This window comes from Hyperolius riggenbachi, chromosome 6, assembly GCF_040937935.1.
Source record: "Hyperolius riggenbachi isolate aHypRig1 chromosome 6, aHypRig1.pri, whole genome shotgun sequence".
NCBI lineage: Eukaryota > Metazoa > Chordata > Amphibia > Anura > Hyperoliidae > Hyperolius > Hyperolius riggenbachi.
The window spans coordinates 316,008,415-316,034,726 of NC_090651.1; the positions used below are offsets into that span (position 1 = coordinate 316,008,415).

General features: G+C 45.3%; 1 protein-coding gene across 5 annotated transcripts in view; it reads right to left on the bottom strand.

Annotated features, from left to right (window-relative positions):
* The window catches only part of CPT1C (carnitine palmitoyltransferase 1C), a 103,933-nt gene that overhangs the window by 16,480 nt on the left and 61,141 nt on the right, over nucleotides 1-26,312 (bottom strand). For 4 of the 5 annotated variants that reach the window (XM_068241339.1, XM_068241340.1, XM_068241337.1 and 1 more), the window contains exons 8-13: nucleotides 22,516-22,623; nucleotides 18,904-18,991; nucleotides 9,596-9,791; nucleotides 7,397-7,585; nucleotides 5,929-6,034; nucleotides 2,583-2,699 (exon numbers count right to left, since the gene is read on the bottom strand). In XM_068241339.1, the coding sequence (XP_068097440.1) occupies nucleotides 2,583-2,699; nucleotides 5,929-6,034; nucleotides 7,397-7,585; nucleotides 9,596-9,791; nucleotides 18,904-18,991; nucleotides 22,516-22,623 (804 nt within the window). Of the gene's footprint in view, nucleotides 1-2,582; nucleotides 2,700-5,928; nucleotides 6,035-7,396; nucleotides 7,586-9,595; nucleotides 9,792-17,155; nucleotides 17,241-18,903; nucleotides 18,992-22,515; nucleotides 22,624-26,312 lie in introns of all 5 variants that reach the window. The other variant, XM_068241342.1, reaches the window with a different exon arrangement.

Consider the following 26,312-nt stretch of genomic DNA (forward strand, 5'->3'; position numbering starts at 1 on the left):
CGCCGTCTTCAAGTATATTATAAGCTCTTTTATTTATTTAAAGCATCAAAAAGACAAAAAGGGCAAGTCTGTGCGACGTTTCGAGAGGAGACTCCTCTCTTTCTCAAGCTGACAAGCCCTTGTCAGCTTGAGAAAGAGAGGAGTCTCCTCTCGAAACGTCGCACAGACTTGCCCTTTTTGTCTTTTTGATGCTTTAAATAAATAAAAGAGCTTATAATATACTTGAAGACGGTGCTGGGTCTCTTCTCTTGGAGTGCCTGCTTGCTGTTCCTGGAGACAGAGGGACAACGACCAATAGCATGTCGCATCTAGATGGTTGGGTGCTGCCTGTAACTACTTGTCCACTATGTAATTGTTAATGTATTTTTTAAATTGTCTTCTTTTATGCAAAAGTTTTATGTGCGTAACTATATTCGGGTAACTATGGGAGAGTGTGGGAGGTAAGGGGTTAATTTTAAATGTATGTGTAGGACTTTTAATTTAAAAAATGTATGTAGGTGTAATTTTACTATTTGACCACAAGATGTCCTCGCACATTACTTTCCCTGCGTACTATTAATACGCCAACAGGAAGTAATGCGTGGACGTGTAACTTCCATTAGCTACAATGACCGCAGGCATTTCATTGATGCCGGCGATCACTGACACAGCGACTTAAATTAATGAATGGGCAGCTCCCTTCTAACGATCAGCGGCGAGAACGCACGCGGGAGTGTGCAGAGGCAAGAGACGAGTATCTACGCCCCTGCAAGGTGTAGTGGTGTTTTCATCCCTGGGGAAGGGAAGTGGTTATAGGTGGCTGATGGTGTAATGGTTAAGGGCTCTGCCTCTGACACAGGAGACCAGGGTTCGAATCTTGGCTCTGTCTGTTCAGTAAGCCAGCACTAATTCAGTAGGAGACCTTTGGCAAGTCTCCCTTACACTGCTACTGCCAATAGGGCGCGCCCTAGTGGCTGCTGCTCTGCTCTGGCGCTTTGAGTCCGCAAGGAGAAAAGCGCAATATAAATGTTATTTGTCTTGTCTTGTCTTGTCAAATAAACATATGTTTAGTAACACAATAGACTTCTAATATCAATATCAGCCCTGTTTTAATACAAGCCTGCCAGACATTTATAGTACAACCAGCTGTTGATTAGCTTGTAGGGATGATCAATAAAATGCAAATATTTCCGAGTTAATGCATGATTACATAAATTTGCATGTAAATGTATGCCGCTTGAAAACAGACCAATCAATTTAAACCTAGATGGAACTTGATTTGTCCATTTTCAAGATGCAAAAATTTGCATGCAAATGTACATAATCCTGCATGAACCCAGAAATATTTGCATGTCTTTGATCATGTCTATTAGCCTGTATTCCCTTGTTAGTGCTTGTTGAAGTATGCATTAGTATGACAATAAGGAATTTACAACAAGGGGGCTGGAAGAGAGACGTTAGAAGCAGTTAGGAACATTTTAGAGGCACATTTTTGAACTAGAGATTAGCGCACACTGCAGCTAGTTTACGATCAGTATAAGCCTAGGGTAAAAGCTTATATTATTCAAAGTGGGGATGACATGACTTAAAGCGGATCCGAGATGAAAATCTAACTATAACAAGTAACTTGTCTATATATCTTATGTAAGGTTTAGATGGTGTACACAGCAAATCTAGCTGCAAACAGTTTTAATAGAATATGATTATTTATTCCTGTGATACAATGACAGCGGCCATGTTGTTTGTAAACATTACACAGAGGCAGGCTTATCTGTATCTTGAGTCATCAGCCTAATCCTCTCTCCTCCTCCCTCCTTCCCTCTGCCTCTGAAATCAATGGCTAGTAACACCTTCCCCTCCTCCTGCCCAGACTGAGCTCCCATGAGCCCTTGCTACTGCTTTGGCTCTCTGAAAACCTGTGGGCGTGACTTTTTAGTTTATAGGGAATTAGAGTATTAAAACAAAAACAAAAAAGTATTTGGCTTGAGGAATGCCCTATAAACAACAGGAAAGTAACACAATTATGCAATGTGTAAAAGTTCACCTCGGATCCACTTTAAAGTAATTGATAAAGTAATGCTGAATTACAGGTCACATCCCCATTGTAAGTGTATTAAATGTGAACAAAAAACATTACCCTGTGCACTAATTGTCTTGTTCTATGATGTCTCTGTGACTCTTGTGTTCACTAGACAATAGTTTGGGTATACATTTTTTTAAAACTTATTCTCTACATTCTATTTCAAAGAATTCCCCCTTTCAATTGCCATTCTCCTAGACAAGCAAGTCAAGTGTGAGGCTGGAAACACACTAGGCGGTGAGTGAAAGGTTGCGTTCTGCTGCACATGTATTTGCGCAATTTTTTTGGTCATAATGAAGTGCGTTTTTAGAGTATTTGCGTCGTGCACATGCATTTCACACATGTGTATTTCTTGCAATTCGCTGCATTTGCGTTTCACTCGTACGAATTGCAAGTGCGTTTTGTTTGCGTTTCATCATATCAGGATGATACCATTCAAAACTTCTTGCTTTTACTGATGGCTAACACGATACAACACTCTACTGCTATCAGTAAAAAGGTAAATACAATATTTCAGGGTTACCTCGTCGGTAATTTCCCACTGGAGCCGCTGGGGTAAGGGCACTGTGGAATCAGCCTGGCCCTTGCAGTGTCCCTCTTCATTGTACCCAAGATTAAAGCAATCAGTAGCCAACGAAGACTGGGGGGAGAAGGCATAGAAGGTAAGTATCTGTAGTGTAGTTACAACATTCAAAACCACAAAGCAAAGGGATTTTCTACCACCTATATATCCTATTTATCTATTGTATTTTATAATATATATATATATATTTTTTTTTGAACATTCTGGTGGATAAGACTACTTTTTAACCCTTGAAGACCCCCTCAGAAAAGTTGGGCGTCATCTTATATGCCGAGTGACAAGTGATACACGATGCTGATATGTGATGCGCATATAGGACATGCTGATAATTAACGGATGCTGGAGATTCGGCGGACGCCTCATATGCTGGGGGTCATCGCTCATGCTGCAAGGTCTGGGGCACCCAGGGTACGGAAGAAAGAGATCGTGCTGTGCCCATAAAACACGCCTCTTCCACCCATCTGTCCCGCCCTATCCTGTAACCGCCTCTCAGATCCCACTGCTGAGGACAGTAGTGAAGTGGTGTAGGCGCACATGTGCGAGATTTGATGCTGGGAATACACGGTAAGTTTCTGTACCGTGTATTGAGCCGCACGATAGATTCAGGCGCGTCCCCACGGGCGCCCGGATCGATTCCCGCTCGTCCCCGCGGGCACTTCTTTTCATTTTATTCTATTGTTCTGCCCGCGGTATCGAGCGCGGTATCAATCCGGTGGGGTATCGGACGTGTCGGATATTATCAATCGAGCCATCAGTGGCTCGATACACAGTACAGAAACGTACCGTGTATTCCCAGCATCAGAGGCGGAGGAGGTAAACAGGATACAAGGGTGGGCCAGACGGGTGAAAGAGGCATGTTTTACAGTGCGATCTATTCTTCCAATACCGCTCTGATAAACAGGGAGACAAGGAGAGCTGAAGGTGCCCATGCACTCATCAGATTGGCAGCAGATAGATAAGAAATGCATCTGATGATCTATCTGATGTGTTTTTAGAACATTTTTTACCAGGATAGAATTCCAATAGATTTCAGTTTGAAATCTATTGAAATTCGATCTGATGGCATTTTTTTTGCCATCAGATTTCCATTAGGGCCAATGCAAAATGATAAGCAATCTCATCAGATCGACCTAGATTTTCCACCCTGCCAGTTCGATGGAAATCCATCGAAATCAATCGAAATCGGGCGTCGATCGGTTGATTGGCCAACCGATTTGCAATCGATTTCGATCGATCGGCCAGAAAATCGGCTGAGTGTATGGGCCCCTTAATCCACTTAGGTAGAGGGAGAGTTGACCAATCCAACCAGTCAATCACCTGTACACCAGTATCTGTTCATACACAGCACCAGTATATGATGTTTTTTATTTTGATTTGTTGTGCGATGGAAGAGGGGTAGTTTTAAGCTGGCCACTAACTAACGGTCCAATTTCTAGCGAAAAATCGTTCGAGCAAACAGAAATTCTGATCGGAAGTGAAATATTGTAATACATCGTTCACTACACCATCAACGAACCAATCTTTGCTTCCTATCTATCACAATCAATAAGAAAATCCAAATTTTGGTTCGACGAAAATTCATTCGGACGACATTTTTTTCACTCATTCATAATCGATTGTGTCCACCAATGGAGATTATTTACAACCAATTTGATCAGAATTTCTGATCGCTCGAACGATTTTTTGCTAGAAATTGGACCGTTAGTGGCCACCTTTATACGGCGAGTATATCCCAAACTCTATATTTTAGCTGTAAAATTTGGGGGTTGTCCTATACACCCAAATATACGATATTTACCGTATCCTATCAATCACAAACTCACATTAACCCTTGGCACTCTTACACAAGTGTTTATCCCCAGATGACGGCTGCAGCCGAAACTAGTCGGGGCAAGAGTGGGCAGCACGGATACAGGATCGTATATTGAGGTCTTAGTACCACACGGAGTGGGAAGCGGTACATGCCTGGGGTGGGTCCTAAGTGGATTAGGGCCCTCTGAAAGTAAGTGTTTACCTCATCACGCCTGTTCTGCCTTTTTATCCAGAAATAAATCGAACTTGATATTTCCAACTGAGAGCATCCCTGTCTGCTTTATCTGCACCTTGAGAGCATACAGGTGGTGGAGTGGAGAGACATCATACGAAGACTATACCTGCGCTGTGCACAACTACTACAATAATGACTACCTGGATATAAGGATTTATCCTAACACAGCTGAAACTATTTTCTTCATTAGAGTGGGGCGCCACAGTATTTACTCTACAAGCACTCATACACATAAGGCTACATTCACAGTGGTGCGTTGCAGTGTAATAACCACATTGTAATGCGGCTTTCCACAATGCACCACCTATACAATGATCAAAGTGTGGCTGCCATATTGCGGTATAAAGGCATGAAGTATCTAACACAATGTGTATGCTAACAGTGAAGCATGCTTTACATTAACTGCATGCTTGTATGTGGATTATAACTTGCGGCGCAATTTTCCCCTTTCCACTGCGTTACAGGAAACACAATGCCCAATGTGAACATAGCCTAAAACGTTATTTCCTCCCCACCAGACAATAAAGTACTTGTAAAGCCAGTATGCCCCAAAGGGGAGTTCCCCCACTGACCAGTATTTATACTAATCCTGTACCATGTGTAACACTGCAAGCAGATGCCTTGTGCTTCATCCATCATCGAGAGCATGCATTTTGGCTCCTAAACCTTTTGTAAGGCAACATTGTATTGCATTTTTAGCGAATCAGTAATATTCAGCTCTATTTACCAAATCATGGATGGGGAGAGCAATGGTCTACAGCCAGGTCACATGACTCCTCATGCAAACTCACAAACGGAAGTCGCCCCCCCCCCCCCAAGTAACTCAGAGCAGCCAGAGAGATGTAAACACTAAGGGCCCGTTCACACTGCACGCGTTTCCAGCCGCGTTTTGGAAACGCGTGCAGGTGGCCAAAACGCACGACATCAGACATTGCATAGAGTGCAATGTCTGATGTTCACACTGCATGCGTTCCGGACCTGTGCGGTCCGGGGACGCATGCTGCACGCAGATTTTGCAAAAACGCGTGGCTGTCCCATTCACTTTCAGTGATGGGGTCAGCCACGCAACGCACACAAACGCGGATGGCCATGCGTTCGTACGCGTTGCGGTCCGCACGCGTTTCCGCACGCATGGCCATCCGCATTTCTGATCTGAACGGGCCCTAAAGAATCAGTCAAACAGCACATTCACATATTTATCTTTTATATAGACAGGAACACAAAGAAATATAGTCATACCTCCCATAGATGACCAACAATAGGTGCATCTGCCCAGGAGTGTTCAGCGTTTAGTCCTATTTTCCCATTTCTGAAGACCACAAGAGTAAATGATTTATCAAACCACCTGCAGAAAACACAGGAAAGAAAACCATTATTCTAGCTGAAGTTCGTCGACGAATACATTTTAAATTACAGAAAGCCGAACATCCAAATCTGATGTGTAGTATGAAAAACACTGCTCTGCAGAGCTCTAGTGGGGTCCCCCTCCATAGCAGAGGCTGCTCCTCCCACATGCTCAAGCTCTGATCTCTGCATTGGTGCAGAGGTTAGGGTATGACATCAGAGCATGGCATGTTTGCACTATAGGACGTTCAGGGATGTAAAGGGACCAGCTGGATCTCAAAGGAAAATAAATACTAGCAAGCATGGTTGGGATCATGTATTCTATCTGGATTTGTTCCTGGTCTGCTTTTACAAGAAACTGGTATGGCAACTTCTGGCTTGCTATAAGGGAGAAAGACAATTTCGGCTATATGGTTGCCATACATAGAAAGAGCTATATGAACAATCACTTTACAACACCTGGATATTGCCACTAAAAATATGGAAACCCCCCCCCCCCACCATACAGTTATGTGGAAGGGGGAGGAGTCAGTCAGGGGGAAAATAAGGTGTGGAAATGGGAAGACCATTTCAGAATTAATGAGCATTAGCTCAGAGCTGTTTCATTAGGACCACAGACTGAATAAAAACACACTGAATTAATAGTACCGGTCTGCTCCACCGACCACCATAGAGTCGGCCTAATCTTTCAGGAAAGGGCGACTGACAGAAAAATCAATCAGGTGCTTCAATTAAGCTGATATTAGCTTTGAAATTGCCTAGCTACTTTGTTTATTAGTGCCAGCATGAACAACTTCATAGATTCTTCAGATCAATCGCTCATTTAGATTTGGGTTATGGAACAGCTGAGACACGTGAAACCTTCCGTGCTGTTGTTCCACTGTGAAGTTCCGACTGAAGCTATTCTACTAGCTTGTTTGAATAAGTCTTTGGCCCTCCTCTGGCAGTCTTTGAAGACACTCGCTTCCCCCTCGTGCATGCGCAGTCAGGATTTAGAAAGTACTCAGGGACATCCCAAATGTGAGTATCTTCACCGGGGGACTGCGGTAGAACGAGGGAGCATAGCGAAGACTGACTTTAGTTCTAAACCTCTAAAGTCCTCACACATTTTTGGCACAGCTCAAATTAATTGATGAGACTGATTCAGGAAAGGTGTGATCAACGTAGAACACATTTCTCCATCCATCATAAACACTGGCATGAATATGGGCCTCTAGGATTGGAGTTATATATCTGTACTCTATGGGATCCAGAGCCTTCCCTCTCCGTAGGAGAGAATCTACCTGTTTTTTTTTTAGTGCTGCTTCAGATTTGCTTTACATTATGGAGATACATAACAATAGAGTCAGGCTGTGTATCTGACCTGTCGTAGCACTTCCCGTGCAGCAGAGATTTGGCGTAAGCATCCAAAGACTTCACTGGATCTTCAGAGACCAGTCCCTGCTCGCTGTCATCTAAGGTGAGGAAGAAAGCTGCTCTCTCCACAAGATCTAATGATGTCTGGTTCTTCCCACTGCGGAAATATGCTTTACGAGCTTTGGCCCAAGCAGTCCTAAAAGCAAGACCAGGAAAGTGCATGTAATAGACACACATCAGCAGTACATTTCATTAATCCATTATCGCTAACCATCAACTAGATATTTTGGTTGAACTGTATGTAAATATTGCCAGTGATCATGGACAATGGATTGCATCTTTTAACACAGCCTCCAAAATTGCTCTAAAAGAGGGTATTAATTAAAAGACAAATGAAGTGAGAGGTATATGAACGATGCCATGTTAATTTCCTTTTAAACATTAACAGTTGCCTGGCAGCCCTGCTGATCTATTTGGCTGTAGTAGGGTCTAAATTACACCAGAAACAAGCATGCAGCTAATCTTGTCAGATCTGACAATTTCAGAAATTCCTGATCTGCTGCATGCTTGTTCTGGGTATGTGGCTAAAAGTATTAGAGGCAGAGCATCAGCAGGACAGCCAGGCAACTGGTAGTGCTTAGAAGGAAAAAAATATGGCAGCCTCCTTACCCCTCTTGCTACAGTTGTTCTTAAATAACTTAACCATTAGAGCGAGCGGTTTTCCACTTTATTGCGATTAACAAACTGATTCAGTTCACGAATGTATTGCAAAACACAGGGCACAGTCAAACTAGCAGAAACGGCGTCGACCATTTCAATTAGTGGGATCGGTTTGTGGTGTGATTTTCTCCAGAGTTTATTTGTCGTCCTGTTGCATTTTCGCTGAGATTGAGCTCCTATACTTTGTAAAGGAGCTAAATCTCATTTTCTAGTGGAAAACAACTCTTAGACGGCAAGCTAATTTTTAAAAGAGCTACATGCCAGTGCCAGCTAAGTCTGGGGCAGAGGCTGCACAGATGCGTTGCTAACCTGCAGACTAGAGACAAGTTATGTTGCTATGTGGGGGAGGAAGGCCAAATGTGTGGCACACAACAGAGCGGGTGGAGCCAAGTAGGAGGACAATGCATGCCAAGTGGCAAGCCTCCCTCTGTGTAAGGAGCTCTCTCCCTCCATGCTGAGTGGCAAGCCTCCCTCTGTGTGAGGAGCTCTCTCCCCCCATGCCGAGTGGCAAGCCTCCCTCTGTGTGAGGAGCTCTCTCCCTCCATGCCGAGTGGCAAGCCTCCCTCTGTGTGAGGAGCTCTCTCCCTCCATGCTGAGTGGCAAGCCTCCCTCTGTGTGAGGAGCTCTCTCCCTCCATGCCGAGTGGCAAGCTTCTCTTTGTGTGAGGAGCTCTCTCCCCCCATGCCGAGTGGCAAGCCTCCCTCTGTGTGAGGAGCTCTCTCCCTCCATGCCGAGTGGCAAGCCTCCCTCTGTGTGAGGAGCTCTCTCCCTCCATGCTGAGTGGCAAGCCTCCCTCTGTGTGAGGAGCTCTCTCCCTCCATGCCGAGTGGCAAGCTTCTCTTTGTGTGAGGAGCTCTCTCCCCCCATGCCGAGTGGCAAGCCTCCCTCTGTGTGAGGAGCTCTCTCCCCCCATGCCGAGTGGCAAACCTCCCTCTGTGTGAGGAGCTCTCTCCCCCCATGCCGAGTGGCAAACCTCCCTGTGTGAGGAGCTCTCTCCCTCCATGCCGAGTGGCAAGCCTCCCTCTGTGTGAGGAGCTCTCTCCCCCCATGCCGAGTGGCAAACCTCCCTCTGTGTGAGGAGCTCTCTCCCTCCATGCCGAGTGGCAAGCCTCCCTCTGTGCGAGGAGCTCTCTCCCACCATGCCGAGTGGCAAGACTCTCAGTATGCTGCCTTAAATAAACTGCCTTTCCTGCTGCCATACTAGCAAAGTTCGCTTTCCACCCAACCTAGATTTCCTTTTTAGGGATGGGAATATGTCTTGTACATCACCCCACGGCCGTTGGATCTATATATAAACGCCTACAAGCATAGACCTGATCACAGAGAGTAGCATGCAGTGGAGGAGTTTTAGAAGGTATGTTGAGAAGTAAGGTTCTATTTAAATTGAATTTTCCTTCAAACCCAATCTAACTATGGTGTGAAGTGTACCATGGGTAAGTACCGCGACACTGGCTGTTTTGTGATAGCGTTATTCATGAGCGCTTACCTCTCTCCTGCAGTTAAAGCAGCCAGTTTCTCCTCTCCAGGCTGTGGAGTGCTGGCGTCATCCAAAATGTTCTGGAACTGAACCTCGAGTTCCTTGGGGTTCAGCAGACGTCCGTTATGATACACCCAGACTTTAAAGAAGCGGCCCTTGTGATACACCACTATGTGCTTACTGTCAGAGTAATGCTGGATGGTATCTGTACAGAGAGTGATACAGCTTTACTGAGAGATCAGTGTCCATTACTTCCTATTTTATCACATCCCAATAGAGCTAGGATTTTAATCCTACAAAAATTACCGCTAATGTAACTGGGCAACTGTCATTTCATAATCAGCACAATGCAGTATAAAAGACAAATAAATCTGGTTTAATTATACTGTCGCTTTTCAAAGAATAAGTGCCTCTGTGATGTGTAATGCCAGGTCTCCAATAAAGAATATGGAGGCAAGCTATGAGGAGATGTCTGGAGTAGGAGAGGATAGGTCGGTGTTATATAAGGAAGGAACCCCCAGATTACGCCTTTATATGGAAAAAGCAGGCCAAATGTTGGCCCTATGTGGTGCAATCATTCAAATGACAGGTTTAATCAGAATGTCTGAAAGTTCAACTGTGATCAATCACATGTATGCCCACCAATGAAAAGACCGTTCTACTGAGCAGTCATCATTTCCGAAAACCTCAATTTGCAGAATTAATTCCACTGAATACATCGTTCACCTGAATAAATGGATCTGATGATGCATGGTCAGCATAACAGCATTAAAAGGAACCAGAGGTGGGAGACATACGGAGGCTGATGCATTAATTTCCTTTTTAGCAATGCAGATTGCCTGGCTCTCCTGCTGATCCTCTGCCTCGAATACTCTTAGGGCCCATACACATGCCTAACTGATGTCGTCGTCTGGTGGGGATCAGGCGCGGATACCCTTGGACAACATTGCTGGGCCGGGCTGCAAGCGCAAGCGTTGTGTGTGTCAGGGGGGTGGGGGGTAGCGGCACTTGCGTGACATCACATGGCAGGTGGGGGAGCAGCATCGCAAGGGTTGGGTAGATCAGTCCAGCAGATTGCTCGTGGGTTGGTCGTCAGGGGTCATACACACACCTGATTGTCGGCTGAGGCGGCCGTTGTCGCCTGCCTCAGCCGACCTAAGTCAGGTGTGTGTAGGAGGCTTAAGCCATAGACAATGAACAAGCGTGCAGCTCAGATGTTTCTGACTGATGTCTGACTGGATTTGCTGCATGCTTGTTCCAGGTGTGTGATTAAGACACTACTAACCAGAAAGATCAGCAGGGCTGCCAGGCAACTGGTATTGTTTAAAAGTAAATAAATGGCAGCCTCCATATCTCTCTAACTTCAGGTTCTTTGGATGGCCCATTCACACTTAAAATCGCAAAACTTGCTCGAGTGATTTTACCGCGTTTAGCGCTGTAAAAATCGCAGTCAGCGCTTTAATAGCCCTGTAACATGATCGTTCCAGAATCATCCCAAAAATGCTGCAGGTTGGCAGCTAATTGCAATGCGATTGGCGCTAATTGCAAAACGCCCGCGATCGGCGTCACTTGCAGCAGTGAGAACACTGCCATAGGGTAACAAAGCACTATCGCTTAAGTGTGAATGGGCCCTTAAAGGAAAGCATGTGAAGCCTTTGGAGCCAAACATTTGCAGGCAGGACACTTGACGATGTTAATATAACTCTCAGGGGGACAGAAAAAGAAGAGACAAGCGTGACAGGTGATAATGGCAAGTCTACTTTATTTGCTTAATTGTAAAAAAAGGACTAAGGTGTTTTTAAAGTGCACTTGTTCTTCAAAACATGAATATGCTGATGGACAATGAGGGGAAGCTGAAGAAAGAGCTGCTCAGATTACTCAAGCAATAGCACCTTAATAATAATGTGCAGCCCCTTATAAGCGTCCGCGGCAACTAACACATTTCTTTAATGATTAAAGTGGAACTCCACCCAATGCCAATTCATCAGGTTATAGTCTGTAAGCTTTTTTTCTTATTCCAGAATCAATTGTTAAAGATGAGATTGCCTCTATTTCTTGTGCGTCTGGTGCAGAAATTCCTTTAATTATAGCAAGAAAGCTCTGCCCAGTATATCAACCCACAACCAGACTCCCATGTCAGGTGGTGCAGCAATTCTCTGGTTATACCTGTACAAGGCTTTCTTCATTTTCTACATCACTACAGAGTTCCAGCGCCACCTACAGGTAAAGTGTAGTTAAGACACAGGATGTAGAGTGGTACACTGAGCATGGCTTTCTTAATTTTCTATAGATTAATACATAACCATTATTTTATCTTATCTAGAATTGAAGCTTCAGGAATTTTTTAAGGAGAAATAATAGATCCCCCACAGTTTCCACCCCTAGTCAAACCAAAAAAGAAATGTAAAAGTCTTAAAATTTGTAAATTCTGTTAGACGTAAAATTCCACTCTAGGTGCAAACCTCACTTTCTAAAATGCCCTTAAACATTCATGTGTGATCTAAAAACACACAAACAAAAAAACCTTATACCCCACAGAGTGATAGAGAGGAAGAGAAAAGCGCTGAATTGTGAAGTACGTAGAAAAAAGGTTTTGATTAACACGCAATACACTATTGCATTTACTAGACATAAGAAGTTAAAGAGGAACTGTAACGACAAAACGGACCCTGGGGGGTACTCCCCTCGGGTGGGGGAAGCCTCCGGATCCTAATGAGGCTTCCCACGCCGTCCTCCATCCGTCAGGGGTCTCGCTGCAGCCCTCCGTGCAGCGGTGACGTAATATTTACCTTCCTGGCTCCTGCGCAGGCGCTCTGATGGCTGTAGGCGCCGAAGTAGGCGGAAATACCCGATCGCCGTCGGGTCTGCTCTACTGCGCAGGCGCAAGTTTCCGGCACCTGCGCAGTAGAGCGGACCCGACGGAGATCGGGTATTTCCGTCTATTTCCGTGCCGAAAGTCGCCAAAGCGCCCCCGCTGGAGCCAGCAAAGGTAAATATTGAACTGACAGTCGGCACAGTCGCCGGCTGTTCGGACGGCTGCGGCGAGACCCCCGTGGGACAGAGGACGGCGTGGGAAGCCTCATTAGGATCCGGAGGCTTCCCCCACCCGAGGTGAGTACCCCCCAGGGGATCTTTTTGATGTTACAGTGTCTCTTTAAAAATCACAGATCAAGGGTAACCTTCCTTTGCGAATCACAAGGTGGGTCCTGTCCTCGTCACTATGGCCAGTAGTGGTCGGTCCCTGCCTTCCCTCTTTCAGTAGCGGTCCCAGCTGAAAGAGGGAAGGCAGGTTGGCACACTGGTGAACGGGGGGACAGGACACACCTTGTGATTCACAAAGGGTGCTTACCCTTGATTAACTTCTTATGTCTAGTAAGTACAATGGTATATTGTGTGTGAATCAGGGCTGTGGAGTCGGAGTTGAGGAGTTGGAGCAACTTTGGGTAATTGGAGTCAGAGTTGGAGGTTTCATAAACGGAGGAGTCAGAGTCGGGTGATTTTTGTACCAAATCCACAGTCCTGGTAAGTACTAAGAAGTTGGAGTCGAGCAGTCGGAGTCTGGGCCATTTTGGGTACCTGGAGTCAGAGATGGAGTCGGTGATTTCATAAATTGAGGAGTTGGATGATTTTTGTATGGACTCCACAGCCCTGGTGTGAATAAAACTTTTTTCTACGTACTTCACGATCCAGCACTTTTCTTTTCCTCTCTATCGCTTTTATTTTACGTCTCATGACAGCCGGGCTGAAAAAGCTGCAGAGGATCGTGACACAAATAAGCTCAAGATTGCACATCAATTACCCCACAAAGTGCCTGGCTTTGCCTTAAGTTGGGCAGCTATCCAGCCGCATGTCCTTTCCAGTGACAGTGTACACAGTGAATACATGTGGCATAGGATCAGATCTATACACAGTAACAGGTCATGTGACACACGCAGTACAGATCACACTGCTGGAAGAATGATGGAGCTGGACTGGTGCCCACTTCTCAGAGTGGAAGGTCATTATTTTTAGAAAGCAGAGACTATGACATTATTTTTAGAAAGCAGAGACTATGACATTCTTTTTAGAAAGCAGAGACTATGACATTCTTTTTAGAAAACAGACTATGACATTCTTTTTAGAAAGCAGAGACTATGACATTCTTTTTAGAAAGCAGAGGCCATTTTTGATGCAATCTAAAAACTAGAATTTCAGTTAAAAGGCACCTTGGAAACAGGTGAATATAATAGATGTCATATTCCTATCACATTTTAAAGATGACAATGTCCTGGGTGCCATAGAAATGTTTTCTAGCTTCAGCTTTGTCTGAGCCACACCTGGAATTAGCATGCAGGCAGTGGCCTTCAGACCTGATTAGCATACTAGATCTGGGTCAGCGATACAGAATATATTAGAGGCAAAAAGAAAAACCACTACAATAGCCAGGCAATTAGAATTTTGTAAAAGGGAATCAGCAAGAACATTTTCTGACTCCAGGTTTTGTTTTAGGAATGATGAAAGTAATAGATTTTAACCAAGAACTGGTCAAGGAGGTCCTCAGAGTCTCCCGCCTATGGTGACAAAGTATAAAGTACAGTGCTGGAGAATAAGCCCACAGATGAGGTCCAGCCTCGCTGCCAACAAGTAAAGCCGAGTCTATCTATAAACACAAGAGAAAACCACCTTGGCAGGAGTTCCACTTTAAGCATTACCTTGTGAACATACACCATATTTGAGTTCACAAGAAGTTCTCAGTTTACACCAAGGTCACATTCTGGAAATGGGAATTTTTTTCAAAGTTCCTACAATGCAAAGAATAACTTTCTGTTGAAATCTATGGAAAGCACCCTTATTGCGTTCCATCTGTACAGTATTTGCTTTATGTCAACTTGCAGAAGTAAATAATGGCATCGGGTGCATATTAATTCGGGCAGCTCAGTTCAGCGCGGTGAGAGCCGAATGACGGCTCTCACCGCTGCCACTAAACTCCGAGGCGGCGTTAAATACTATTCCCCCTCCGAGTTGTCACAACTCGGAAGAAGATGTAATTTGGGGTCTGCCAGCCGCCAGAGCCCCGAATTGCCGCTTCGCGCCCTGCGCAGCATAGCATTGCTGCTATGGGGCGCCCAGTTTCGGCACCGAAATCAGCTGATTCATTATGTCACCCTGCAGAAGTAAATAATGGCATCTGCTTATATAAATTCATATTATAATAAGACTTATAATGTGCTGTCAGATATAGCTCTAAACCAGGGGTGTAAAACTCAAATACAAAGTGGGACAAAATTAAACACTGCGACCAAGTGACGGGCCAACTTCAATGTCTAGTAGCCAATTCCTTCCCTTTTACAGGTGTCTAGTGGCTCCCCTCCAACCCCTATACAGTTCACTGCTGTCTAGTTGTCCCCCTACCTCCCCTATACAGTCCCTGGTGTCTAGTGGCCCTCCTCCCTCCCCTTTACAGTCCCCTGGTGTCTAGTGGCCCTCTCTCCCTCCCCTATACAGTTCCTGGTGTCTAGTGGCCCTCCTCCCTCCCATCTCCAGTTCCCTGGTGTCTAGTGGCCCTCCTTTATACAGTTCCCTGGTGTCTAGTGGCCCTCCTCTATACAGTTCCCTGGTGTCTAGTGGCCCTCCTCTATACAGTTTCCTGGTGTCTAGTAGCCCTCCTTCCTGCCCTATTCAGTTCCCTGGTGTTTAGTGGTCCTCCCTCCCCTATACAGTTCCCTGGTGTTTAGGGGTGCTCCCTACCCTATACAGTTCCCTGGTGGTTTAGTGTTCCACCCTCCTCTATCGAGTTTCCTGGTGAATAGTGGCCTCGCTCCCTCCACGATACAGTTACCTGGTGTCTACTGCTTTTCCCCTCCCTTAGTGAAGCCCAGAGAATCTTTATACAGTATCAAATCTCCAAATTTCTGTGGAATGCAAAACTATTGTTAATCTATACAGAGCGTCAAAACTTTGTGAACTGTTCCGTATGTGTATTACTGCATCTTCCAATCAATGCAAAGCATGATCACATAATTCTTTTTTTTTTTATTGAGTTTATGATATTTCAAGAAAATGACTGATACTGAATATTGTATTATTTCAGGTTAGTGACATAAATGTGTAAAGTGAGAACTCCCTGTATTTCAATAAAAATCACTGATGTCTGTTAGATAGCACTCAAGGAAAGACTGCACCCCCCTAACACGATTGTTGTCTTGATAACAATTATGATTACAGTATATGTTGCATAGTAACAGATGAGACTGCACAGGGAATGTGTAAAAGCACTCTATCTACACAGGTACTTTTTCAATGAAGAGGGAAAACCCAAGAGGAGGAGCCCATGCTGTGCTTCCACTGGCTGGTTCTATGCATTCTCTATGAGTGCGGTCCCCGATAAGCTGACATTACACTTTACAACTGTCCTGTTTTAAACCACTAGGCAAAATCACTCTATGTAAATTAAAGCCCAACTCCAGGCCTAGTTCTAAACATAGCTGATAAATAGCAAAACAATGTGTCAGTACCTAAGACTATGTGACTATGTCGGAGGTCACAGAAAATCGTGGGGCCCTTGGATTAGTCCATTGCCAGCTAATGAACTCAACAGGATGTGCTCAATGATGCAAGAACAGGAAGCAGTAAGTTTTGTAGATAGTAATGGCTAGCATGTGTTCAGGCTATTGATTGTAGTTGCAGATAGAAGACATTGGGTAGGTCACAATCGTAGGGCGCCCAGGCTGGTGAGGTCACCTACCCACCTGGGAGCCCTACGACTGCGACATACGTGAGGTCTTTCATCCGCAAACACTATTAAGAACTGCAACTAGGTTGGTGCTAGCCTTCACTAAGACTACCAAAAGACAGAGTCTGGAGTACTAAGGGAAGAAGGGGAGCCTGGGGGGGGGAGCAAATCTCCATGTTAAATACTTACCTGATCGGCCATAATGCCTCCAGACAGATGAGCACTACGCCCCTCTCAGAATTGCGGCTGTTGTCGGTTATTTCAAAAAGCTCTACCTAGGCTATAGCCACACCCATCTGTGTTGGAGCGTCTCGCCAGCTGCAGTCTTATTGTTGGCTGCCAAGCTGGTGTGCGGGCCACCAAAGGGGGCAGAGCGCCATCTAAGTCCCAATTACGTTGGATCAGGTTAGTATTTAAATCTGAGCCAGGAGGATGGCAATGAAACCCACAGTTGGCATGAAGCTGGAGGAAGCCCTAGGTAAGTATAAAAGCGACTGCATGTCTCTGGTTTCCTCTAAATAAAAGTAAATACAAACACCATTATATTACTGCTTTGTCTCTTATTTTTATTTTACTAAATAAATATTTTTAATATAAATAGTGTGCTTTTAAACATTCCCTTGAAAGGTATTATTTTGCTTAGGAAAGAGAAAGTATGGTGATTTTTAGAATGCCAAAGAAAATGAGTTGGTTAAAAGAATAGTGACTATAATGCCCATTTACATCCAGACTGCATTGATGAATCTAGCCAGAGATTTGACCACATTACCTCTATACCATTGTAGTGCTAAGCAAGCTTTTAGAGGCGTTTCTATGTGTTTTGCAATGATCCGACAGAGGCACAAGATTGTTCCTACCTGTGTCTATTCCTGGGACACGAGCCGTGTTAAACATGCGCTCGCACTGAGCGGAGCACATAGGCAAACAATCTTGGATCATCAGCTGCATGAGAGGGGCAGACAGGGACCAAAACCAACACATACAAGATGGAGAAACATCGGGGGAAACAACAACACAACGATAGAGGCCAAAGCGAGGGTGTATAAATTACATAAACAAAATGGGAAGATGGACACGGTACACAAAGACGTACACAACACATGAAAGACAACAAGCAGGATTGGTTTATGGGCAGTGCAGATGAGGGATCAACATGTGTAAAACACATACAAAAAGAAAAAAAACAAAACAAGAGACACAGAATGGAAGAACAAACAAGAGAGGGAGGCAAAGAGAAGACACCAATCAATAAACACATTCCAGAACCATAGAGACAATTGATCATAAATACAATACTCTGTAGGAGATATTCCCAGCAGTCGCGGCCACATGCAGAGATCTCCAGATGAACCTTCACCCTCGCAGGGGCTCCAGTTACTGGCTTTCTGGTTCTTAGGTTTGTAGAACATGTTTGGAGCTTTTATACTTGACTTTTTTTTTTTGTTCACTTGATTGTTAACACTGCCAACAATGAAGGCCAATTTGAACAGAATAACACTGAACTTATATGAGATACCCCTTGTGAGATAACGGATTAACTGATGATAGGAAACGTGAAAGGTCAGTTCAACCAAAAGCGATATTTCAGCCTTTGGTAGGTGATGGAAGGGTTAAACCAAACACGGCAGAAGATTCTCAAGTAGGGAAACTTGCTGTGTGCGGCCGGCGGTTTCCGAGGGGAGTCACATGACCAGATGAGCAACCACTTCATCAAAAGCACCTTTGTAGCATTTTGAGAACATAATTCAAGTGCTGTAATGTCAGGAATATGGAGCCCATCCTATGCAGATTTATCACTTCAACAGCATTGGCTACTGTCGCTAATGGGGCTCTAGTAAGCCTAGCTGGGTATCCTGAGTTGGAAATCCAGCCATATCTTCACCCAGCCTTACCATGCTCCCCCTATCTCTAACACAGGGGTTCCAAGCCGTGCGTTACCTACCCTAAGACACTATTTACTGACCTGAGGAAGAGGGTCGACTCCATGAAATGCATTATTTACTGACCTGAGGAAGCGGCTGACTCCCGTGAAACTCCTTGGGGTTGATTCCCTAAGACAAATAGCGTGTCTTATCAGATTTAACATGCCTTACTAGAGTAGCATAGTGAGTGCTACGAACTTATGCCTGCTAATTGGCAATGACGAGAGCTCCACTCGTCCTGACCTGAGCCCCTGCGGGTCCCATCACTTTAAAGGACATTATCCCCACACTTTTATTGGCCCAATAGGCTGCCTGTAAAGATTCCTGTGAAGTGACAGACAGCCTAGTGGGCCAATCAAAGTGCGGGGATCTACTGGGCATGCTATACCATCTTCAAGCAAAATATCAGTTTAGGGTGAACAGAAATATTAACAAGGGAAGTATCAAGCTCAAGAGGCAGTGAATTATCTTTAGTCCATCTAGAACTGAACACATTTAGGTGGACCTGGCACTTCAGAAATAACTGTATATACAAAGCTCCAAACATAGGACACAAAGCCTAAAAGGCAGCAGTTCAACAAAGGAATCTCATTAGAAAAAGAGGAAAAAAAACTCTGGTCTTTGTTAGGTTCCATTCACCACAAGGGACAAGTATTCTGATTCCAGTTCACCCGCCCACTTACCTGTCTCTTCACCGGGGATGCGGGTGGTGTTATAGGTTCGCTCCCACTGGGACGAGCACAGCGGGATAATAGATCCGGGCACCCTGCTCTGTACCGAGTTATTAGAAAAAGGGACATCAGGGGTACAGAATCACCGCAGGCACACCATGGGGGAGATAACAATGCAAGAAAGTTGATATGACTGGTCATCTTACATTCCCACGCACTCTACCAACACAATCTACAAAAACAATTCACTCACATCTTCAGGTACAAGAAACTTTAGGCAGGGTTCACACCAGAATAACACGCATTTTCCCTGGATGTGAATTTGCATTAGCTCTGATGTCCCATGTACATCAATGGGCATGTCTAATGCTATTTCTGCATGCAGGGGAAAAAAAATAACTTACAGAGGTGCAGCATTTTCCCACATGCTGTGCACATTCTCCTTTACCTGACAAGGTAGGCACAGAGGTCTATTCATGCAGAACCCACTTACCTCTGTGCGTTGTCCATTCCTTGCCTCTTCCCCCCCCTTTCTGGAAGAGGCAGGCTTAAAGACTGACAAGAAGAGGTTGTCTTACAGACTGACAGGAAGAGGAAAGGTTACAGACTGACAGGAAAAGGAAAGGTTACAGACTGACAGGAAAAGGAAAGGTTACAGACTGACAGGAAAAGGAAAGGTTACAGACTGACAGGAAAAGGAAAGGTTACAGACTGACAGGAAGAGGCAGGCTTACAAACTGTCAGCAATAGGCTGGCTTACAGACTGTCAGGAAGAGGCTAGCTTACAGACTGACAGCAAGAGGCTGACAGGAAGAGGCTGGCTTACGGATCGCTCAAGTCGGCTCTTATCAGCCGAACGACAGACTGTACACACGCCTGATTTGACGTCAGAACGACCGGTCGTTTGGACGTCCAAACGACCCGTCGTTCGCGGAAATCCGGTGTGTGTATGGGCCTTTACAGACTGACAGCAAGAGGCTGGCTCACAGACTGACAGCAAGAGGCTGGCTCACAGACTGACAGCAAGAGGCTGGCTCACTGACTGACAGCAAGAGGCTGGCTCACAGACTGACAGCAAGAGGCTGGCTCACAGACTGACAGCAAGAGGCTGGCTCACAGACTGACAGCAAGAGGCTGGCTCACAGACTGACAGCAAGAGGCTGGCTCACAGACTGACAGCAAGAGGCTGGCTCACAGACTGACAGCAAGAGGCTGGCTCACAGACTGACAGCAAGAGGCTGGCTTACAGACTGACAGCAAGAGGCTGGCTTACAGACTGACAGCAAGAGGCTGGCTTACAGATTGTCAGGAAGAGGCAGATTTACAAACTGTCAAGAAGAGGCTGGCTTACAGACTGACAGGAAGAGGCTAGCTAACAGACTGACAGGAAGAGGAAGGCTTACAGCAGATAATCCCTCATATTCCCTCCTCTTCTCCATCCATTTCAGGAGGGTGATGGGAGGAAGGGATCACGGTAAGCAAGCCTCTTCCTGTCACAAAATTTCACTTTAACCAAAAGTTCAATATTTCAATGAGCGATGACATGGACCGGGGAGAATGAGGAGAGGAACGACTGATGCACAGAGGTGTAGCTTTGCCCTGAATCAGGTATACTTAAAAACAATTACCTATTTTGTCAAACCGTGTGCATTATAACTCAGACAAACCTGCGTGGTGGGTTGGAAAACCACTTGCCAGTTGTCCATGCATCACAAGTGTGAACCCTTCCTTAAGGTTACTGTTATCAACACTTAAAATAAACAAAAGACAGCACTGGATTGGAGCTGACTAGCTCAGCACTAGCCTACAATTTGTACACCTTGCTACAGAGGTAGTGAAGTGTAAGGCCTTATTTAAGCTGCCCCATTGGCTGTCAGATGCAGAACTAGGACTGTGGCATGCATTTAAAGGGTCCTAGGGCCAGCAGACATACTTTAGAAGCAGCACTGTTCTTTCAAATCTGTATCTTATAGCCACTGAGTCAGTGAACATAAGGCTGCATAAATCAGTATAAATAGGCTTTGCGCTAACCACACAGCTTTAAAGGTACATACACACATCAGATTTTACCAAATGACCGGTCGTTTGGACGTCAAATCGGGCGTGTGTACAAACGGACGTTCAGCTAAGACTGAATTTGACCGATCCACCAAAACCCGCGTTATCAACTGAACGACCATTTGTACACACACCCGATTTGACGTCCAATTGACCTGACGTTTGGAAAAATACGATGTGTATACGCACCTTTATGGTTGTTGGTTAAACAAAGCACGATCTGACAGCCAACATTACTGACCACAATAGGGAGAGTATGTTTGAATTAGCATAGTGAAAAGCCTATCTATATGAAGAGAAGAGAGCTGGGCAGTATACCTAGCCATGCATTTCCAGTGTGGTAGTTTGTCTTTCCACCAAGCTGGGTTGGCTTGCATGGGCCTATGATCCATGCTGGATCCTACCACTCAGACAGAACACCAGTACCTGTATGTCTGCGCTAAACATGAAGCATACTACAGATATCTCAGAATTGTTTCATCTGAGCTGATCACTATTGTTTTCCCCTTCTGCACCTCTCCCCTATCCCTAGAAGAAATGCACACACACGTTTTGTCCAGTAGAGACTTCATGTTCAAATGGTGATGTTTTGTTTAGAGCATCAGTGGTAGTATGACTGTGCTTTGTACGCTCAACCACCAACTACGGTCTCTACGTGGCTTTAGTAAACACACTATACTTGCAATATGATGTTGCCTACATTGGTTTTCTACATAATCCATTTCAATGTGTACCCGAACAAAATCAGGACACATTAACATCCACGATTAGCTCAGTGCTGTGCAGCTTGTGCAGGCGCAGTATGGCTGTGCAAGTGCTTGAAGGGGAAGGCAGCGCCGAGGGTCCTGGATAGCAGCAATGGTCTCTAAGATCTACAGGCTTCCTAATTAACTTTTTCATATTCATCCACCTTAGGTTGGCTGTAAAGGGAACCCTAAATGGAGGGGGAAAGTTGACATTTACTTACCTGGGGCTTCTTTCAGCACCCCACAGTCCATCAGGTCAGTTGCTGTCCTTCCGGTCTGCACCACTGTGTCGCTGTCACCCCATGCTCTGTCCCGGCTGCGCACAGGTGCAGAATTATCAATAAGGTGCACGGCCAGAGCCACACATGCCTAGTAGTTCATGACTGAGACAGTCGTAGGCTTTAGCGGGGGTCTCAGTGGCAAAACAAAGCAAACCGGGTGGACAGCGAATAACCTGATAAACTGCAGGGGGCTAAAAAAGCACCAGGTAAGTAAAAATCAACTTTTGTTGTCGAGTAATCGCCCACATAAACCAGAGTTGATTGTTTTAAACAGTCATATACACGTGATGCAGTCATGCAAACTAGGAGAGGGAAACATGCCTTTATAGTGTGTGTGGCATGCATTGAGTATTGCAAACACAAGTTTTGCTGTAAAACATCACACTGTGATGCTAGGTTAGTTCACTGAAATGCACACTAAGCTTCATAACCAATGCATGAAGATGTTTTTACTATGTAATGTGAACGCTATTAACATGCATACAGCAAACAAGACAGACAAGAATTCTCAGCTGAAGCAAACACATTTATTTTCTTACCGGCTTCAGTTCCTCTCGACTGAGCTTGCGGCGGTACAGCAGTATAGCATGGACCGCGTTACCTGCACGAGCAGCCTGAATTGGCGTTGGTGTAACATACAGGAAGTCCTGAAATACAAAAACCATCTATCAACCTATCACTGTACATGAAAGTCATGTGTTCGAATTTACAGCAAGCTTCATGCACTAGAAAAATGCCAAACCCTCTTATTCTTTTACAGACTGACATAGAATATATAGCAGTCAAGCATTTGCAAAAGGTACACCTATAACAGCGCTGGATAAACAGCCGGACCACCACTAGGCAGCTGGATTCCTCCCCCCGCAGAGTTGCGAGCAGGCAATAAGAGTGGGGTAACACTCACCTGATCGCAGCGTCTCCATGGTGTCATGTGACATGCCGTTGGGACGTGCCAGCGTATTACACGCTGGCACGTACTGACACGTGTCACGTGACGCTGTGGCCATGGAGACGCGATGCTGGAAAAGGCGATCAGGTGAGTGATAACCCACTCTTATCGCCTGCTCACGAACTCTGCAGGAAGGGAAAGTATTTTAGGAATATGGACTGTGCTCCGCAGCATATGGCCCGGGCCGCATAAAGTTTGCCCAGGCCTGACCTATAAATAAGCCTGTAATCTAATATAAATGATCACATCCATCTAGACAAAACCTAGGAGGTATCAACCACTTATAGACACAGGAATATCAGGGCAATTAAGCCAAAACTGACTCACTACTCTATCACAACTCCCCTCATTTACTGAAACATGGCATGTACAGACAGGGGCCCATAAAGTCCAAAAGCCATTTTACATCCATTGATGAGGTCATCATTTGAGAAATCACACTGGATGCAAAATGGCTGTCAGGCCACAACAATCTATGTGTACATCTGCCTATTAAAGTTAATATCCACCACTCAGTGAGCCAATGAGAATTTTCCCTGTCGCTAGGCAGGATGTTTTTGGCAATCCAATGGGAGTCTGTGCCTGCCAGGATGTATAAAGGGTACAGGCAACATCTGAGGGTCCCAGTCAGCCGCAGTGAGGCTGAGAAGAGACTTCCAACTAAGGCAAGTATCTTTTACACTTTTGTTTCGTCACACATTTGCTTTAGGCCCCTTTCACACTGGGATGTTTTCATTGTGGTGCGCAACGAATGTCTATGGGGCCTTTCACACTGGATGCGATGTGCCTAAAGTCTATAGTGCTGTGACAGCGCTCCTCTTCTTTTCTACAATTTAAACATAGAAAAAACAATCGCACATAGTGCATTACTGTGAATCACAAAGTACAGTTCCCCACACGTGCATAAGTGCTCAATTGTGCATCACTCGTGGTCTCTACAGCCCCTCCACACTAGCAGCTCACCAGATTGACACCACCTCACAGTCCAGGTGGGTCTAGCGCTTAGCCTATAGAGCGGCCAACTCCAATGACACTTCCACGATAGTTTAGTTCACAATTGGATGATCCATATTTAATGACAAGTTCCACATGAAAAACATATAAGAACACACATAGCATAAAACCGTTGGGCTAAAAGTTATGGCCTGCGCAATATCAGCGCACTCACTTGTGTAGGAAGATAACAGGCATTTCAGGCATTGCAGCCCAGCAATAAAGCTTCTCTGCTGGCGGTGTCGGCGTCCCGAACTTCCCCGCTCCTCGTGGCAGCCTGTCTCCTGACCTTACAGATCCCAGTGACGTCAACGCTCCTGGTCACGCCCGACGCGTTTCGTCCAATGGACTCATCAGGGGCAGCCCCTGATGAGTCCATTGGACGAAACGCGTCGGGCGTGACCAGGAGCGTTGACGTCACTGGGATCTGGAAGGTCAGGAGACAGGCTGCCACGAGGAGCGGGGAAGTTCGGGACGCCGACACCGCCAGCAGAGAAGCTTTATTGCTGGGCTGCAATGCCTGAAATGCCTGTTATCTTCCTACACAAGTGAGTGCGCTGATATTGCGCAGGCCATAACTTTTAGCCCAACGGTTTTATGCTATGTGTGTTCTTATATGTTTTTCATGTGGAACTTGTCATTAAATATGGATCATCCAATTGTGAACTAAACTATCGTGGAAGTGTCATTGGAGTTGGCCGCTCTATAGGCTAAGCGCTAGACCCACCTGGACTGTGAGGTGGTGTCAATCTGGTGAGCTGCTAGTGTGGAGGGGCTGTAGAGACCACGAGTGATGCACAATTGAGCACTTATGCACGTGTGGGGAACTGTACTTTGTGATTCACAGTAATGCACTATGTGCGATTGTTTTTTCTATGTTTAAATTGTAGAAAAGAAGAGGAGCGCTGTCACAGCACTATAGACTGATATTCAAGGACTTGTGATAGCGAACACTCGATTGAAGCATATGCTATTGCACCCGTTTGTACTTTGGCAGGCGCAGTTTGTGTTTATTATAGATGTGCCTAAAGTATCGCATCTGACGCAAAAGCATCAGCGCGTTACTCTTCAACATGCATGGCGTCATGTGGCAGTACGGAAGTCATGTAAGTCTATGGGGACACTGGTTCTATTTCAATTTTTTTTGCGTTGCAGTGTGCATGCGCAGAAGATTATTTTGTTAATACACTTCTGCACATCTCTTATTTCAGCCACTGGAAGCGAACGCTAGAGAGCCTAACTTCCTGCTTGGCTTTCAGCCAGAAGGGGGATTACCGCCTAATAAAGCGGAAATCCCCGAAGGCTGTTTTTGGCATTGCGATCATCTGATTGCACCACACCGCTACCACTGGTTTGCAGTGTGAAACCGGCCTCAAGATAAAATTGCACAAGGAAAATGAACAGGGAAAACAGTTTCAAGAGAAAATTTTAGCTCACATTTGTTATCCACATCAATCCAGCATAGCTCTTATATGATAAAATCCACTTTATTGTATAGACGTGAAAAGGTATAACAAGTTACATTACAAAGCTGCTACTGTAGCTTTTTAATGCAACTTGTTTTACTTTTTCACGTTTATACCATAAAGCGGATTTTATCATAAAAGCGCTATGCTGGAGTGATGTGGATGGCTTATGAAGTCCCGGTGATATACGGGTGAATCTTTGCATACAACTACACCCTAGACATTGGAGTGCTGACCTTTCTTCTCTTTTGGACAGCTCTGAGTTAATAATAATACAAATAATAATAATAATAATAATCAGAACATTGTATAGCGCTTTTCTCCTGACGGACTCAAAGCGCTCAAGAGCTGCAGCCACTAGGATGCGCTCAAGAGGCCACCCTGCAGTGTTAGGGAGTCTTGCCTTGAACTCCTTCCTAAATAGGTAAGATTCTAACCTTGTCAGGTGGTGCCCTTAAAGGATACATCCAACATCCGAACTATTAAAAAAATGAAATCTACCTACCTGGGGCTTCCTCCAGCCCCTAGCAGCTGATCTGTCCCACGCCGCAGCTTCACTCTCTGCCGCTGGCTCTCGGCGCCTCGCCAGGCCGTCCTCTACTGCGCCTGTGCGGGCCACGCTGTCAATCAAATCCACGTTGTCCAGAGCGTACTGCGTACGCGCAGAACTACTGCGCCTGTGCAGTACACTCCAACAACGTGGATTCGATTGACAGAAGCGCTTGTACAGGACGACCTGGTGAGGTCATCCTCAGCACTGGGAAACAACAGCTGAGAGTGGAGCTGCGGCGAGGGACAGATCAGCTGCTAGGGGCTGGAGGAAGCACCAGGAAAGTAGATTTCATTATTTTTTATAGCTTGGACCTTCCCTTTAACCAGTACACTATCCAGCCATTGATTTGTTCTAAGCAAAGCACAGAAACTTCAA